The 18,096-nt window shown below is 41.0% G+C and overlaps 2 protein-coding genes and 2 non-coding genes across 7 annotated transcripts; 2 read left to right on the top strand and 2 right to left on the bottom strand.

The window, feature by feature from the left end:
- The first annotated feature begins 20 nt into the window (after window positions 1-20).
- On the top strand, window positions 21-92 carry trnae-cuc (transfer RNA glutamic acid (anticodon CUC)). The gene has a single exon. It is a non-coding gene; the product is annotated as a tRNA-Glu (tRNA).
- Window positions 93-442: 350 nt separating this feature from the next.
- On the bottom strand, window positions 443-514 carry trnae-cuc (transfer RNA glutamic acid (anticodon CUC)). The gene has a single exon. It is a non-coding gene; the product is annotated as a tRNA-Glu (tRNA).
- Window positions 515-1,296: 782 nt separating this feature from the next.
- On the top strand, window positions 1,297-4,180 carry LOC136748528 (pancreatic progenitor cell differentiation and proliferation factor B). Of its 3 annotated transcripts, XM_066702348.1 has the most exons (6): window positions 1,298-1,475; window positions 2,030-2,127; window positions 2,854-2,931; window positions 3,075-3,152; window positions 3,566-3,662; window positions 3,847-4,180. In XM_066702348.1, the coding sequence occupies exons 3-6, from the start codon at window positions 2,877-2,879 to the stop codon at window positions 3,965-3,967; spliced, it is 351 nt and encodes a 116-aa protein (XP_066558445.1). In that variant the 5' UTR covers window positions 1,298-1,475; window positions 2,030-2,127; window positions 2,854-2,876; the 3' UTR covers window positions 3,968-4,180. The 3 variants fall into 3 exon arrangements, with proteins under 3 accessions (XP_066558446.1, XP_066558445.1, XP_066558447.1); XM_066702349.1 differs by lacking the exon at window positions 2,030-2,127 and having other exon boundaries at window positions 1,297-1,475; XM_066702350.1 differs by lacking the exons at window positions 1,298-1,475; window positions 2,030-2,127 and adding an exon at window positions 2,657-2,681.
- Window positions 4,181-12,227: 8,047 nt separating this feature from the next.
- Window positions 12,228-18,049, bottom strand: ptk6b (PTK6 protein tyrosine kinase 6b). 2 transcript variants are annotated; one of them, XM_066702344.1, is made up of 8 exons: window positions 17,455-18,040; window positions 16,526-16,647; window positions 15,863-16,023; window positions 15,115-15,283; window positions 14,291-14,449; window positions 13,647-13,828; window positions 12,990-13,143; window positions 12,228-12,799 (listed from the first exon to the last, which is right to left on the bottom strand). In XM_066702344.1, the coding sequence occupies exons 1-8, from the start codon at window positions 17,868-17,870 to the stop codon at window positions 12,615-12,617; spliced, it is 1,548 nt and encodes a 515-aa protein (XP_066558441.1). In that variant the 5' UTR covers window positions 17,871-18,040; the 3' UTR covers window positions 12,228-12,614. The 2 variants fall into 2 exon arrangements, with proteins under 2 accessions (XP_066558441.1, XP_066558442.1); XM_066702345.1 differs by lacking the exon at window positions 12,990-13,143 and having other exon boundaries at window positions 12,630-12,799; window positions 17,455-18,049.
- Between the last annotated feature and the right edge of the window lie 47 nt (window positions 18,050-18,096).

Raw genomic sequence — 18,096 nt, 5'->3', positions numbered from 1 at the left:
CGACACACAGTGCCGAGAGCTCCCTGGTGGTCTAGTGGTTAGGATTCGGCGCTCTCACCGCCGCGGCCCGGGTTCGATTCCCGGTCAGGGAATGATCGCTTTTTTCCCAACAAAACTCTGTAATGTAATTGTTTAATTATCTGTATGACAAACAGCCATACTGGAAGCACGCAGCAATTGATGATGTCACGTTGCTTTTAGTTAAAAGGACGATTTGTAAAATTACTTTAAATACAACTAATAACTTTCTAGGTATATGCACCAGGTGGCGATATAGTACAACAGCAAACGATGCTTGAAGGCACTTGAAAATCACAACTCCCGGAAAGATTATCTATGTATTTTTCTATAATTTGACGTTAACAATATTTTAAAAGAACGCAGATGGTGTCAGTATGAATTCACATTGCTTTAGATACATAAACTACAATAAAAGAGGTCATTCCCTGACCGGGAATCGAACCCGGGCCGCGGCGGTGAGAGCGCCGAATCCTAACCACTAGACCACCAGGGAAGCTGCTGAAATGTACCGGATAGTGTAACTCCTGGAATGTTTATTTAATGTTTTATATTTTTCTTTCTTTATTGTCTTTGTTGTTCTATGTTGTTCTATGACACAATTGTGAGTAATTATTCACCTATTGCATTCGCAGTCAATATATACCAGAGGCAGGCTGATAAATGGCAGCTGTGTGAAGGACACCGTGACCCTGAACTGTGTGAATCGGTCATTGAAAATAGAAGCGATGGATGAAAGGTATGTGACGGCATTCAGATAAAAACATACTGAGCTGCTAACAAAAAATACGTTGTATAGGAGTAGCTTATTTGAAAATGCGTGATCTCTTCTGAAGAAGTGGTTTACTTAGCATGTGTGCGGCCTGATTAACATCAGATCCCCAGTAATCTGAGTTTTAAACGTGACCAGCCGGCTGTGCTGACGCCAGTCTTCAATCTGCTGTTTGCCACGGTTTAGTCCTCCAACAACACAACTCCGCGGCGCATTGTGGGATAGCAGGCAGTTTGTTGTCGACATGAATTATGAAACCAGCTTAATTTCATATTCAAAGCGTTCTCTTTTCAAAACAATTGTATTTTTTAACACAGTGCAGTTCCTTAACTTATACGCATTATTATTTCACTTGGCCTGACAAGAACGCTTCCTCATGAATATTCATGACACCCTTTCAGCGGCGGCTGCTGTTTTGTTTCCTTTTCACGTTTAGACCCCGCCTCCGCCAACGTAAGCGTGACGTCACCTCTCACGACGGCCGAGTATATATAGAGCGACGCGAAGGCTCTCGCCGCAGACGGACTGTTGCAGTTGGTGATTGTCTAGGACGGAGGGTTTTACCCAAAATTATTATTTCCAATGGGCCCCGTTGCCTAGCGTTTACTTTCCTGAGCCTTGCCCGCCTGAGGTATTGACTGTTGTTTGGGTGCAAGATCTGCACGACCACAGGATTGAGAATCGGGTATGTAGCGCTGGCAGTGGGGTTAGCTGGCAAAATGGAGGAGCGGGGTGTCATGGAGGCCGTTTGCATGCTTTGTGGTGGTTTTATATGTTTGCCACGTCCTTTGCGTTGTCTGAATGGGGCCAGGCATGTTTCACTCCGCTGACGCCGAATGGAAGTGCATGTATGTAGTGATCAGATGGTGGGTGGTAATCTGTCGATGAAGGACCGTACAGACAAGGTGGGGTTGAGGTGGCCGACTGTGATGGAGGGAGGGGGTACAACAACACAACTCGGTATTTTGATGCATGTTTTCTTCGTCAAACGGCATTTGAATAAATCCGAAAATCGTTTTGACTCGTACTAGTTGACTAAACGAGACCTGCATTAAGCCAGTACCGATACAACAAAATCAAGAGGCATGTTGTGCTCTTCCTCCATTGTTGTCCAGCAGTAATGCTCCCTGCCCACGATCACACTGTTACTGTTTCCACTGCAGAGTGTAAGATGGCTGGTTTAAACGCACTTCTATTCTAGTCCCCTCTTAATTGTTTTGTATGCATTTGTTTTCCCAGCTTGGTCCCATATAGTATGAATTTCACCATTCATCACAGCAGTATACCCAGACGTGTCACTTCCCAGGCAGCGAGCAGTTAGTTGTGCGTTTTAAGAGGTAAGTCATTTCCATCTGGTGACGTAGCACGTATGCTAATTTTGCTTCCCTTAAAGGCATGTTAACTTTGTGTAGTTAAGTGTGGTTTTGTAACCCCCCCCCCATTTAGGTAAAGGAAACTGCAAACAACTGGTCACCCTTCACACACCCCCCCCCCCCACCCCCAACAACCTTAAAAGCCAGCCAGCGTTCAAGCTGTTAAGTCTTTATGGAAGCAGATGCTCCGACGGATAATGAGGCAGAATTCAGACTAAAACGTCACCTGTACTTCTAGCCTTTAGGGTTTTCCTTCAAGTAGTTTAAATGCATTTTTAATCCAAGCCATTATTAGTATGTAGGTCAAGTGAGGTTATAATTGGCTTCACTTTTTAAATCATAATGTTCTTTTTGTGGGCGTTGCATAATCGTTGGCAGTTGGCAGTCCTGTGGCCCGTCTGTCTTGAGTGGAACCCGAACCCGATCGCCAGTTGTTCCTGTAACCTCACACTGTCCTTTAACTGCGAATGCCTGCTCTGCATACTTTTGCAACATGCCCTGATGCGGTTTCAACACATGTAGGTTAAAAGTACAGTTTCTAACCGAATGTTCCTGTAATTTGGGGAAATCCTCCTCGGTGCTGGTCTTCATCTCTTGGCTAGCCTGAGCTGTACGTCTGCACTACTTGAAACATGTTCACCACTTCAGTACAGTAAGGATGTGCATTTACAGCGTCCCATTTAATTTCAGGGTTTCCATCTAAGAACGGAAGAATGGCTGCAATTCCATCAAGTGGCTCGCTTATCGCAACTCATGACTACTACAGGAGTAAGCAAGTATACCTCCTAAAACAGTGCCTTGGCAGATGATCATTCCTGTGATAAATGACAGTCACAGAGCTAAACTGGATTGGTGCTCAGCTGTATTGACTGCTTGTGGCACATGTCCCTCATGAAATGCTTCTCTTTCAGGGCGCATAGGTTCCACCTCAAGTAACAGCTCCTGTGGAAGCTCAGAGTACTCTGGGGAGGTCATTCCACACCATCCAGGTAAAGACTGGAGTCCTCAAATGTCATGAGACAATGATTAGGGAGTAGCTTGTCAGGAAGCTGAATTCTGGTTTAATGTGGTGCCTGGGATGGGGTTGTGCTTCTCTAAAGTACAGATGACTCGCTCTGTGCAGATCTGGGAGTGGATGTTCTGGGCTCGTCGGGACTTTGCTTGCCAGGGCAGTTTGAGGGAATCTGTCTGGGGATATTGTCTAACTGCAAACTTGTCGCATTACCTGATCTGTCGGTTTTCTTCCATGACTGCTCTTCATGTTTCCGTGAGGATGAATACTTTTTGGTTGGCAAACTCTACCATTTAATGGCTTTAGATTTCCAAAACCACCAATTGTGGTAAACTAATCTGAGTTTCTATATGTTTATCTAAAAGACCTCAACTGTTGGTTTCTCTACAGGTTTGCCAAAGCAGGATCCTGGACACTGGTGGTCGAGTTTCTTCTTTGGGAAACCAAACCAGCCAGCTATGACCACACTGACTGAATCTCCTCAGAAGTGAGTTGACTCGTTGGATGCACTCGTGTAAATGTACACAAACGCACTGGAGTTCAGCACCTTTGTGTTTCTTGGCACATTTTAAGAGCTTTGTAGTTTCCAGTGGAATTCTAAAGGAAATGCTGATCTCACAACCTTGCCCAAGTTAATTTTCAATTGCATTTAACTTTAAACTTTCTCTCAGCTCTGGGACGTTCAGCATGACCAATGGGAAGGTGACCTGTGGGCTGGCTCAGGAAGTGATGGAGCGCCGGCTCAGCGAGGCGGCAGAGCCGGGCAAGCCGGAGGCCGGGAGCTCGTCCTGAGTCCCGGGCCGGGCTGAACCACGCTAGGAGATGAGGGCGCCCCTTTTTACCTTTTTAAAAAGGCTGCTTTAGATTTTTTTAACTTTCTTGCCAAATAAAAAAACAAAACTACAAAAAAAAAAAAAACTACTTTTCTGTTCACGTCTAACATGCTATTGTGAACGAGCCTTTTCCATCTTTGTGTTTTTAAATAAAGTAGCCTTAAGCAGCCTATCTACCTTGTCTGACTTTTCTTTAATGCTGAAAAACTTATTTTTGATCCTTTTGTTGTTGAACAAGGTAGCTTCCTGTAGTAGATGTTAACACAATATAGTTGGGGTTTGAAAGTAGCTTTCAAACCCCAACTTCTGTACCGAGCTACATTTCAGACGATGACTACAGCCACCCTAATAGCTGGTTTCCTGCCAGTACAGTTTAGGTGGGAGTGGCTGGCTTAAGCATAGGGCAGCAGGGCTTATTTAGGAAAGGTGGCCCTATTGCAGTGCACATGAGCAATCCAATAAAGATGCATAACCGGATCTATCTTGATGCAGATAAATGCAGGCGGCTTTATTCTTCGAGCCCTTTCTGGCGCTCTGCACAAGGGATTAGAAGCTTTATTTTCCTTAATTGGCCTTCATGAAGTGCCTATAGTGGGGAAAGGAGTGGAGTCCAAGTGTAAACCTCTTCCCTTCTGATCTTTTAACCTGTTGTGCACATTAAGCAGTGGCTATTGCAAGGTGGCTGGGAAACCCTAAGGCAGTTGGTTATTGGGAGTTCCCCTAATCTGGGTAGTGCTTCCACAAATGCTCTGCTCTTCAGTGTGAAGTGTTTGTGGTAGACTGTATGTTGCATCAGAAATGCAGTTTTTCAATCCCGTGTCTAGAATGTTCCAGCAGCTGATACTCCGTTCAATACCCTGAACTCAAATGACTTTGCTAACGTTGAGGTGAATCTGATGCTTTTTAAAATCAGAGTTAATGCCTTATTGTTTTGGTGTCTGTTTAATCAACATCATGGACAATCTGATACTATGGAAATGTCACCATTATCCCTGTTTCCAAAGCAGCGAGTGCCTGGCTCTGTCATTCTCAAGCTTTCCAATTCCTTGTGACCTTCAATCTTACTGATAACACGAGGAGTGGTTTTAGTAAACAAGATTCACTTTTTTGACAATTCAGAGCAAGGTAAGTCATTCTGAAGGACAAAGTTATTTATGTACAAACCAGATAAACCTTTATTTTGGATAACAATTTGGTTTGGTACAGGACTTCAGATTAAACTACAGCAGGTAACAACTGAAACCAAAAGGCTCTGAAAGATCTATAAACTAGAACAACATTTCATGATGCAATTACACTTAGACTTGCACATGGTTACATCAGTAACTTCACAACATAAATCAGTAAGCAGATGAATATTTACAACTATTAACACGAGTAACAATGGGGTTTCATTCAAGGACTATTTGCACATTTGTGAAGGAGACCACGTCACTTAGTTTTAGGATCAAAAAGGACAACATTATGAAAAGATTTTCCAGTCACCGTGAACAACACTAGTCAGACCATTGCATTTGCTGTTTGTGTAACATTTAATTTGTTGGTGTGAGCTGCAGCTACAACTTTCTTTAAACCAAACAAAAGTGGCAAGTTTCCAAATTAAAATGTTTGTTTTGTGCCACTAACAAGCTTAAATGGGGCACGTCTAAATGTCAAATCAGCCAAGCTATTGTGCCAAGTTTCCATTTCATGACATGCACGGCTGCTTTGTGCTGACTGGACACTTCTGTTCCAACACACATCTGTGGAGCATAAATCCTCTGCGACCTGTAGCTTTGTGATTGGACATCTAATGCAAACAGCCGTGCTCTGAAAGGAAATCAATCTGCCACATTCTGCCTGTGCACAGATATGGGCCTTTTTTAAAAAAAAAACCTGTGTAAACAGTTGGGAGATTGGACTGCTGCCCCTTTCTGAAAGACAAAAACATCTATCCTTGAACAACTCTGTCTCTCTTGAGATGTACACTCCTGCTAGGCAAAAAAGAAAATAAATGTCTTTGTTTTGCTGCTGAAGTGCTGAGACACCTCACTTTACAGTAACTGAGCAGACAATCTTTCTCTGCGGCTTCCCCCAGGTAGATTTCTGTAGTTGCTAGTTAGTTACACCTACTTTGTTACACCTTCTGCTGGGCTGGGTGGTTGGTGTGCGACGGCGTGCGCTCTGGTGTGTCCTAACAGCACACTCGTGCACCAGTCCATCACGGGAGACAGTCCTGTCAGACGGAGAGACGAGAGTGAATTCTCCAGTGCTTTGAGCAGAACCCTGCCACACGACAACAAAGCCATTCCAACACTTGTCACGAGATTGTCTTTACAAGCTGTACAGCAGCTCTGCAAGCTCTGTGGCATCAGAACATTTTAAGACGTAACCTTGGTCTGAATTTCTCTAGAAATGTGGCTGAATGTTGGAATTAGCATTAAATAATACGCACCAAGGTTACCAAATTCTAACACCTACCACTTCGGCGTTTCCCCTCACAGCCGCCCCCTGACCGGCGCTGCGGTATTGTCCAGCTTTTGAAAACAAGCCTTCAGTGTTTCAGGTAAACATACCTGGGTGAACGGAGAGACTCTGGGCTTCCACTCCCTTTGACTGCAAAGAGCAACCAGAGGAATGACTGACTGATGCGTTGATTCGGCCTAGAGGCAAATGACATCACGTATAAAGACAATGCAGGAAAGTACTTTGTATATGTTTAGTTGACGTGTGTAATGTGTATATAGTCTTCCAAGTATTTATAACTGATTTCCCACTTGAACAGTAGGTTTACAGGAACCGGAACATTATTTCTGGGTGGGTTTTCTTGCTTAACTTTTCCCTATATTTATAGTTGAGAGTTGATATAATTGTATTAGTCTCTGACAGACAATGCATGTATATTCCAGCTTCCACTGCTCGAAAGGAAAAATGATTATATTGTATTGACTGAAATGGGAAGACTGATTAAAGCATTTCTGAGTCATTGTTAATGTCTTTGAGAAGAGGCGATAATAACAAAAATAAATAAGATTACATTTTTAAAAGAAAAAGACACAGAAATTGCCAAAATAGTGAACATATGATTAAACGTTTTCAAAACCAAATCTCCTAATTTTGGATTTACTCACAAGTTGCCAAAAAAAAGGGAATATTTTTCTAACCCCCTCTGCAATGCTTTCTCAGCGATATCCAATTACCGTATTATTATTATTATTTTACATAATGACAGGTGTATCCTGTTCTTGTTTATTATGAAACAGATGAAGCGATGTTGAGAGCGGCCGCAGTGCAGCGAGGCTTACTTCTGTAAAACTGATTCCTTGCCAGTAGGCATCCTGGAGACGGGACTGTGGCCATGGCACTGAAAATCAGGTCCAACTCTTCAGATGCTGCAGTGAAAACAAAGCTTTTTAGTAATTTCACATTTCTCTTTCTGATCATATGCTTGTAAGCCTTTCCCCCCACATTGATACAAATGTCTACAATTGTATGTTACACTCATGTTGTTATTTCCCCCATTTTCTATGGAACAATTGTTAATTGGATCAATTGGTCAGTGTCATCAATAAAATCAACTACACATTTATTTATTTGGAACTTTTAATCTAAATCTAATCTAATCTAATCTAAACTAAAGTCCATACAGGCACTAGTAAATAATTATCTAAAGCAAAGAGACCTATGTTAGATAGCACTGCCATCAAAACATCAACCAAAAACAAACACGAAAAACATCAGGAGCAAATCTTTACAGGACGGCCTTCTCAAAAAGTAAAAGAAAAATATATTTACAGGAATAGATTCCAGGGATGAGAAAAAAAAAAAGAAATCTTAAAACATCCTTCGAGTTTAACCTCTACAGATGATAAGACTTTGTTCTAAGTTTAAACAGATAAGCCAAGCCAAGTCTGTCAAAACAGAAATGGAAGATTTCCATCCAGACGTTTTTGCTCTTGTTACAGGGATATTGCGCTCTGTTCCCCATTCCCCAAGTGCTACATCATTAATTATGTTCCTCAACTGACATAAACATGGGTCATTTTTGGAAACTTAATTTGCAATGATTATTTCTCTTTAAGGCTTAGTTACAGAACAGTTTAAAAAAGACAAACTGCAGCAATTGAGTGTCTAATCAATTAGGATTACAGTTTGTAAACTTTCAAATTCCCTTTTGCTACAAGAAAAATATATGAACAGGGTGAATATACTGCGCTATATTAAAAAAGGGACAGAAAAACACCTTACCTTTGATTTTCCTTTCAATGTTGCTTTTGCTTTCATTTGTTTTCCTTCAGTTCAGGCACAGCAGATCTGAAAAGTAGAATAGGCCGTACACCCCTCCTCAACTGAGGGCTTCAATAGCAGTTCTGTTTAAGAGTCTGAGCTGAGGAGGAAAAAAACAGAGAAAACAAACAGGATTGGTTAAGGATGCGAAAGTCCGCCTCTTGAACTTTCCGCAAGCCCTTAGGAGCAGGCAGGAGAGGACGCTGGCACCAGGCCAGGGTATTTCAGCCCTTCTTTTATTAACTGTGCTCTCAGGACACTTTACAACTGAATGTATTCATAATAGTTCAGGGTATGAAGTTGATGAGGCTATAATCTGAAGTCTTTAACTTGTTTGGCACAGGGTAGGTTATCTGGTAGCTGAGGGCATTTCTCAGGAAAAGTGGGCTCAGGTTGGGCACTGGGTGGAGAGACAGGTTGCACAGATTCTGGGGTAAATCCAGCACTTCTAACGCTAAAAGAAGTGTCACATTATCAGAGAGGTACAAATACAATTATATTTCCATGTATTGTTACAGCATTTTTGTAACTGTATGTATTTTCACGCAACTACAGAATGTGGTCTACTTTCTGGCCTAAAATAAAACCCCTCATTGTGTATTTACAAGGCATAGGCACGGTGACCTAAATCTGCCGGCACTATATCACAATATCAATATCAGCTTTCTTCACAGCACTCTTGGAGGCTGCTGAGCATGCCCAGTAGGTTCCTCTTTGTTTACCATTTTAAGTGGGGCAAAGGTCACCCTGCACAGAGGTGAAAAAAAAAAAAAAAAAAAAGTGACACGCTGTTCCTCATTCATCTGTTTTCATTGATGATCGATCGACTGTACAGACCCCAAGGCCTTTGCCGGGAAAATTGAGTTACATTTTCTACACTTTGAGTACGTCTGAGCATCCCGATGGTCTATATGACAAAGAGGGATGCTCATAGGAGCGGAAATGGCAATAAGATCAATTCCAGTCAGATAGAAAGTACTCAACTTCATGCCCAATTTGAGAAACATATTCCTCGTGAAGACGCTGTGTTATAGAGAGGCTGTGCTCACCTGTCCTCCCAGTAGGTTCAGGTAAACAGGCTCCTCTGTACTGCTGTCAATGCTGGTGGTTCCTTACTGTCCCATGCGATTGTAACTCTGCATGTCATAGCTGTATCCTAGAATCAATAAATGGTAGACAAAATGATGTTGATCTGTGATTATTTTAAAACGTAACTAACAAAAAGATAATCAATCTTCCCTACACCTTCCTGTTTGTGTTTGCTCATGGGCCCACAAGAGTTGTGCTTGTGTTGCACTGATGCTATTACAGCACCTGCAGAGGATTTCAATTTGACTGTTGTCATCTGATCATTTATGCATCCCTTTATACCGTTTATGACCGTAAAACAGCCCGAATATCACTTCAAATCTTCAAGCCCAGAATTGCACATTTCTACAGCGCCTTCCCTTAAGACGTGTGACCCGAGTCGAGCAAAGCGAACTCTTAATCACCTTGTACATTCATGGTCAAATGTGGAGAACATTCACGTGCCCGAATCCAGCGCCAGATGGAGGTGGCTCTCGGCCAACACTTGAAAAGCCAGCAGTTGCTGAGTGTTAGATCAGCAACAAAGGTTTCAGCCCATGCCAGGCATAACTCCAGGACGGGAGAACGCTGACCTACATTCAGAGGCAAGCATTTGACAGCGTTGGCATGATATGAAAACTGTGTGGGACCAACAATGCTGTACGAAGCCTCAGTGCCATGCTTTGATGTCAGTCAAGAAACTGTACAGAGCTTTTTATTAAAATATTGGAAAAATATAGTGATATATATATTTAATAAAGCTATAATGCAGGTATCCACCAACTAATCATTTATAAGTAAGAGGTTATAAAAGAGATGCTGTAAATCACTTGACCGTGCTCAGTGAATTTGATACTTAATTACTTTGCCTTGTTGTTCTGTATCTGTTAAGCAGGACCTCCCTGTACTTTTATAATGAACAAGCAGACAACTGTTGTGACTATGGCAACCTCTTGTGACAATGTTGTACTGGATTTGCTGGAATTGTTATTAAAACCAAATTTGATAGAAGAATGTCCTCAGGATTATTTTACACCCATTCTGCTAGAATTACCCTCATATATGTACATGTTTGATGTCATTTGTAGTCATGCGATTAATCACGATTAATTAGTTTAAAAAAAATCAATCGCTTGACAGCCCTGTCAATGTTAATGCACTTTCTCAGAACAAGGAATGGAAGGTCTGGTGCTGCTGTGTCTTCGAAAAATAATGAATCCTCCTTAAAGCACTCAAATCGATCCTAATATCTTTTAAGTGTAAGTATTGAAGTTGATTGTTTTCCTTGCCTTCACATATTAATCTTAATAAAAATGACAGACCGTATGCCATCTTGTATATTTTGATATATATTCCAGTGTCTCAGTCATCTGTTGGCTGTAATGGTCACTTGGAAAAATAATGTCAGCCAAAGTAATAACCTCCCTGGCACATAAATAAATGTCACATTATACTGCATGTCAGTGGTGGCCACCCACAGGTCAAACAGATATTTTCACCACAGAGGACAAAAGGGTGACTCACTCACATACTATCCTTTAGCCTATTTAGATTATGTTTTTCTTGTATCTATTTCTGAATGGTGCTTATTGATTATTTCATAATCTATATACATGAAATACTACTTAATAATAACACTTTTAAGAGTAGAAATAGTGTAAACAAGTGTAAAACTATCTCCTGCTTAAATTATGTAAACGATGTGACTGGAATCCACGGGCTTTTAAAAATGGAATCACCCATGTGTGTTTTCTGTGTGTTTGGTACAGATACACAGCACTTACCTGTATGTATGTCCTGGGCCACACGCCGATTTCAATGTAAAACATGTGAAGCAGCGCCCTCTAGCGGTCAATCTGTAAACAACGGTATATACAAAAGTATGCAAATGAATGAATGAATGAATGAATGAATGCATTTCAGTCTGAAATGTCCCAAACGACAGGCAACACATTATGGAAATCTATCGTTAAAATAATTAATCAAGACATCTCACACTGCAGACACATCTGCATGCCTTTTAGACGTGCTGGTTCAGAATATACTGATTTAAATTGGGATATTATTATTATTATTATTATTATTATTATTATTATTATTATTATTATTCCAAGTAGTAATTTTGTGGGTTTTTAAAAATGTTTTCTTCAATGCTCCCAATTTGTTTAAAAATTGAAGCCCAGCATTGTCTTATCTTCAAAATGAAATGTTTCCGTACGACACATATGGAATTACCTCTCTGTAAGTTCATTTCAGGAGCTCTTCTTGTTAAACTCGTACATCCACATTGTGTTGTTGTTGACAGAACATTGAATGATACATTCCTCAAATGAATACTAATAGTGCATTTAGCTGTCCCTCTGGTGGTGAAGGATGAGAGCAGTTTCAATAGTCGAGTTTGTATGGTAATACTGCCTTTAGTCAGCAGTGGGCTTTAAAATATCCAGGGAACATGGAAACAAAAGCTACAAATGCAATGTCTTACAAAGTTGTTACATAATTGCAGAGTTTAAAAAATATAACATTCAGAAATAGTTTGTATGCATTAATAATTCTCTATATATAGCTTGTTGAGTTCTATAGAAAATGTTTAAACGGTCTTTGTTTTTTCTTACAATATATCATTGTTTATTTTAAAGCATAGTGATATCCCCATATCCAACAAAAACTAGTTACATTATTGCACTTCATTATATACGTGGCTGGGATAAACACTATCATAACTTTCATAATCTGTGATATTATTTATATACATTTTATATCACATTACCTAAAATTGGTAGTGCAATGCAATGCCAGTTTCAAGTGTGAAAGATGCTTTTTATTTCAAAGGCTTTCAATGTAAAACATAGATAATCTTACTTACAAAATTAACAAAATCACTGTTTATATAAAAAAGGTTTAATATATATGACAAGATTGAGATCTGGGGGTTTTAAGCAATTATAAGACAGTATTTTGATTGTTGTCCTTCCACAATTATAGATGGAATAGTGTTAATCCAGAAAAAACTTAAAACACATGGATATAGCCAGGAGCGCTGAAGATCGGGGTTTTTAACTCGGAGGATATGACTCCGGGCCACGCTGTGCTGTCTGGTGCGACTCCTTCGGGTCATTTAGGAACAGTTTCAGGGGAATGAACTATGATTTGATCAATAGCCCTCCTCCAGTTCCTGCAGTCCGTGATTGGCTGGTTTCTCCATTAAATCTCAGATCTCTTTCTCCAGCGGCTCCAGGGTTGTGGAAGTGTACAGTCTAGGAGTTTGACCTCTAGTTAATTTCGTATTTATTGATGTTCTCTAACTTTTGCATGAGGCTCCTAAAAGCTGGACGTTTGTCTGGTATTTTATCCCAGCAGGCCAACATGATCCTGTAAGCAGATTGCGGGCATCTTTCCGGACGTGGCAACCGGTATTCCCCGCTTACGAGGGCGTACATCTCACTGTTGTGGTACCCTGGAAAACAAAACATGAATTGTCATATAGTTTAGTTTTATAAAAGACAGTTAAACGAACAGCTCCAATTATTCCCATATAAAAATATAGCGTCCTTTTATGTTTGGGATCTTCTGAGATTCAAAAATGCGATTTAAAAGGAACGTGCAGCACAGTGAGCTAGTTTGACAGGGCAGAGGGCAATAACTACCTGGATACGGCACGCCTCCATAGGTGAGGATCTCATACAGAAGAATGCCGAAAGACCAGACGTCTGACTTGGTAGAGAAGCAGCCGTGGCTGATGGCCTCAGGAGCACACCATTTATAGGGGATTTTCTTGTCATTGGACAAGTAAAAAGGCTCCTGAAAAACAAAGGATTCTCTTTCCCATCAACCTGTTTGCCAGTGTCTCAGTATAATGGCTCTGGTTACTCTCAGGCATAATGGTTTCCAGGATTTAACATACTGAGAAACAACCAAAGTGACCCGCCCTTCGAGTGGTCAGATACGGCACTGTGGGAGATACTGCCGCCAGAATAAGAGAAGTGGTTACAGCGATCGTTGGCAAAGACAAGCACAGAGAGAGAACTTCCGCAAATCTCGCAATGCCAACATTATTTAAATGGAGAAGACACAGCTGTGAAAGTTGGCACAGGTGTAAAACACTATATCAGGAGAATACAAAATTGAAAATGCACTGCTTTAACTCTGCTTATTACCTCACTCTGTAAACATGTTCAATAGCAGCTTTGCCTCATGGGAAACGATTTGGGCACCAAGCAACCTACATGGATTTGTTTGTCCTTGACTTGATAACCTGGGCTTGCTTGGCAGATGTTCTGTAAAATCAGCCCTGGTGTGTTTACCTTTATGATTCGAGCCAATCCAAAATCGGCCACCTTGCAGATGAGGTTGTCCCCGACCAGGACATTGCGGGCGGCCAGGTCTCTGTGAATCTTGTTCTGGGATTCCAGATAGGACATCCCATCAGCCACCTGGGAGGCCATGTCTAAAAGGGACACCACGTCCAGCTGTTTCCCTTCGTCACCTGTGTAAGAGAGAGAAGAGAAACTTCTATAGACGCACACTTTATTTAAAGGTCTTTTCTCCAAATTTGAGGGCCATTATGTAATCAATATGCTGATAAATACTTTTTATACATGAATGTCATAAAATTACCATGAGTTACATCAGAAAGTAAATAAATAAATGATAATGATTACAAAAGTCACAGTTAATGGGGACTGTGAATGTACAATAAATGATGCCTATTACTTGTTTGTTAGTAAGCAGACCTTAAAAGCAAGCAATGAAGCAAATTATAAATGGTATTTGCTCTGTTAAATAGCAGTTATATCAACATATACAATATATCAGCATGCTGTTAAAGGTTAATAAAACATACTGAAAGTCACATGACTGAACCACTTTTAAAGACTACCACCATGAACGCCCTTTATTTCTACGGGAAAAGAACGATAATAAAAGCAATAGGAGGAAATGTGCAAACCTCTTAGAAAGTTAAGTAAGTTCCCCTTTTCCATCAGCTCTGTGACAATGTAGAAGGGCTCCTCTGACGTGCAGATGGCCAAGAGGGAGATCAGGTGTTTGTGGCGAAGTCCCTTCAGGATCTGCGTCTCCATCTGGAACTCTTTGAAGTCCATGCTCTCTGAAAGTGATAGAAGAAAAGATGGAAAAGGGGCTGTAATGTGGCAAGAAAAGGGGCATTCCATCCTTAAATACCATCCATTGTGAACTACACCGCACACACTGTCACTATTTATATATACAAACATATTTCCACTTTAAAATACTCAGTCACCCCCGTCTTGTCTGGACATTTTCCCGTCTTTAAAAAAAAAATAGCTTCTTGCATCCTGATGGGAAATCTTGTTAAACCAGAAGTTTCACATTCCACATATTTGTCATCTTGGGCAAAAAAATGGTCATCCTCAAGGTATTACTGCTCTTATCCACTTCTTTCTCATTTGACCTCATCGTTGGGCAGTTTTTAGTTCTCTCTTCATTCTGTCACTTTGATTGTTATTCTCCAGAGTGACTAGCATTTATAAGTAAAATCCAATGTGGTTTAGCATTGCATGTGACCTCTTTATAAGACTGCTGTACGTATCCATGTGTATACAAAGGCTAGATTAAATGCTGGGTCTTCTTGTAATTCCAGATTGTTGAGACACAAACCACGAAATAAACAAAATAACCTTTCTTGTATTATTGCAATAATCATTTACTGAGCTGTGATTTTTCCATGCTAGTATTCTAATATGGTAAAAGTAACATTAAATGCCTGCTGCAAAATAGTTCTGATATACGTACCATTACATTTTAAGACCTTTATAGCGACTTTAACTTGGTTTTTCCACATTCCCTGGTAGACATCTGCAAAATATCCAGTCCCCAGTAATTCACACAATGTGAACTCCTCCTTTGGCAGTTCCCACTCATCCACAGTTGAGTGCGATAAGTCCTTGGGTTTAGGTTCTTGCTAGGGAGAGAGCATATGCAATGTTACAACCATCTTGACAGGGTTACAGCCTATCAAATCAAACACATCCCCTGCTACCTATTCTGTGGGGTCTGCTCACAATGAAGCATCGTTTGAAATAGACCATTTATTAGTGAACATCTGGAGACAAATATAGATGAAACATATAACTACAACAATGGCTTTATCACTGGTCGATAATCTGAGACAATTTCACATGGATGCATCTTTCAACTCGAAAGAAAGAAAGAAAACAAACAGAATAAAACACCCCTGAACACTTTAATTTGAGCTCATTTAATGGCAATCGGTTCTGTGCCATTTCCCTTTCCTTGTGAAACTGAAGTCTGTCGCTTTAGGAAAATATAAAACAAAATACAAGAACAGCAGGCCGAGGTGTTTATATGAAACCTTTTTCTTTTGGTTTCTTCAGGTTTTTTACGGCACAAATGTGATCCTTTAAAAGCTGAAGGGCAATTGCTAACACGTGCTTTTCATTTGCAAAATGTGTCTTCTCACCGGGCCCTTAAAGATTAACACCTGCCCCACCACAAGAGAAATGCCCATGAAACCACTTACTTTTGAGCATCCATGAGTTAGCTTCCCCACATGAGGGAGGGAATGCATTCTGTAGAAGTCTATGAGGTCCATCAGGGTTGGAAAGCTCTTTTTGTCGTTTAAATAGAACATGTCTTCATTTTGCAGTACTTGGAAATGTCTCACTTTGTTTTCAAATTTAACTGGGGAAATATGGCAGATTATTGTTAGATTATACACAAGCCAAACTGAGACACAACACTTGAAATGGTCTGTAAACAAATAGATTCTGGCCAACGTGCAATATGACACCTGTCCGGCGCCATAGCAGTTATTTCCCCCCCCCCAAGGAGGGAAGTTCAGAAATGCAACAGAAATTAATGCAACTTGGAAACAGATATATGTGAAATGAAATGAAAGAGGGGCAAAAGAAGAACTATGCAGTGGCATGAGAGTGAATGCGGCCAAATTGTGTTTTTCCTTTTTGATTATAATAGCTTTCCTGCTAAAGAAAATGGAGAAGTTCATTACATATCAGTGGAGAGAATTGAACCAGTTCCTGTACATCCTCCTCTCTCATAATCATTCTAGCTGTCACAGGTGCAATAAATCGAAATAAAAAGGGCTCTATGTGAAACAGGACTGTAAATAGTGTTAATGCATCAAATTGGTATTGGATGCAAATGTTAAAAGTGCAGCACCCACCTGATAACACATAATCAATATTCTGTCTTTCGCTGACTCGCACCAGGAACGTGCCATCTCCAGTTTCGGTTGAAAGGACCTGGTTTACAGCTTCCAAACGATTCATCTTCCCAACAAACCACCTGGTTAAAAAAAGAAAATGTTACAAGGATTCAAGGAAAAATACAATTTGATTAAGTGGAAAACTCCATTATGCCTCATACCTTGGTGGCAAAACAAATATCTAAGGCATGAGTCGGTGTGCTTAAGAACTGGAAGTTTGTGAATAAAGGGCACTGGGCCAATCTCTCCAGGAAACTGGCTGGTACTTACTGTAGCTGGCATTGAGAAATCAACCCACCTCTAGTAAATGACAAGCAGCAGACAAAATGATCTGTAGTTTCTCAATTTAATTAGGGACTTGGAGGAACTGCATCCCTACAGCTAGTTTCGACATGACACTTACAAAAGGATGGCCAAACCAATGTTATGACATAATTGATAAAACAGCACTGTTCAGGCAAATTTACTGAGCATGTGCTGACCCTGCAATTTATGAACCATGTTTTATTTTCAATGCGTTTTATAAACATAGTTTGTTTTATTTTGGTCGGTTTATTATTATTATTATTATTATTATTATTATTATTATTATTATTATTAGTAGTAGTAGTAGTAGTAGTAGTTCACAAGCATAAGACCGGTATGTTTAGTGTCAGGTTAGGTGTCGTGCGTCTTTGTAAAAATGCAAATGGTTTCTGTCACCTGCACGCCTATTACGCAGTGGCACATTTTTTCAATACTTTGCATGCATCAGGGAGATATCACGTAGCCTACATACAATGGGAACTGCTTACATTTTTTTTCATACTACTAATAATAAACATTCATTTCAAATAGTAAAATCCTTAGTCCACAGCAGGCGCAAAGGTGAGCAGTCGGATACTTACGGCTGCGCCTCCAAGGTGTCTCCCCTGGCCAGGTAATTGCGTGGCACATATCCTTCAGCCACAACTCTGCCATTGGGATCAATCTTGGCCGCTGTCCACCATTCCCCCGTGTGGTCCAGGATGGTGAAAAGCTCCCCGGGTTGAAAGGACAGTTCCTCGGAGGCTCTTGCCTGGAATGGCCACAGCGCGGTGTAAATGGGTTCACTGTGGGGCACCGGCGGCACCGGGGCGTTATAGCGCCCTACCTCCGGCGTCAAGGGCGCCTTGGCGGTCTTAATCTCTCGGTCCACGTCTCCGGCACCATCTCCGGCGGTCTGTTCATGTCCACACAGCCGGGTGCACAGGCCACACAGCCACGGGCATTTATTTCGGAAAGTCTCACCCATAGATCTGCAGTTGCCCGTGCCGGGACTCATAGGTTGGTTGTGCCACTTCGCCCGGCTCTAAGGTGCTGGAGAGCAGGACGCGCAGGGCACCGCCGGGCTGTCACATTCAGTGCTTTTGCAGTCTTTGCAATCTTTGCTAGGCTCGTCTCAGCTTCCTTATTGTTACATTCACTTCTAAAACCCCGCCCAGGCCTCAATGGCAAAAGTATTGACAGGGTTTGTCATGGAGTTGGGACATGCATATTATGGTTATGAA

The sequence above is a fragment of the Amia ocellicauda genome, chromosome 4 (assembly GCF_036373705.1).
Source record: "Amia ocellicauda isolate fAmiCal2 chromosome 4, fAmiCal2.hap1, whole genome shotgun sequence".
Classification (NCBI taxonomy): Eukaryota; Metazoa; Chordata; class Actinopteri; order Amiiformes; family Amiidae; genus Amia; species Amia ocellicauda.
This window is presented reverse-complemented; position numbering and strand designations above follow the sequence as displayed.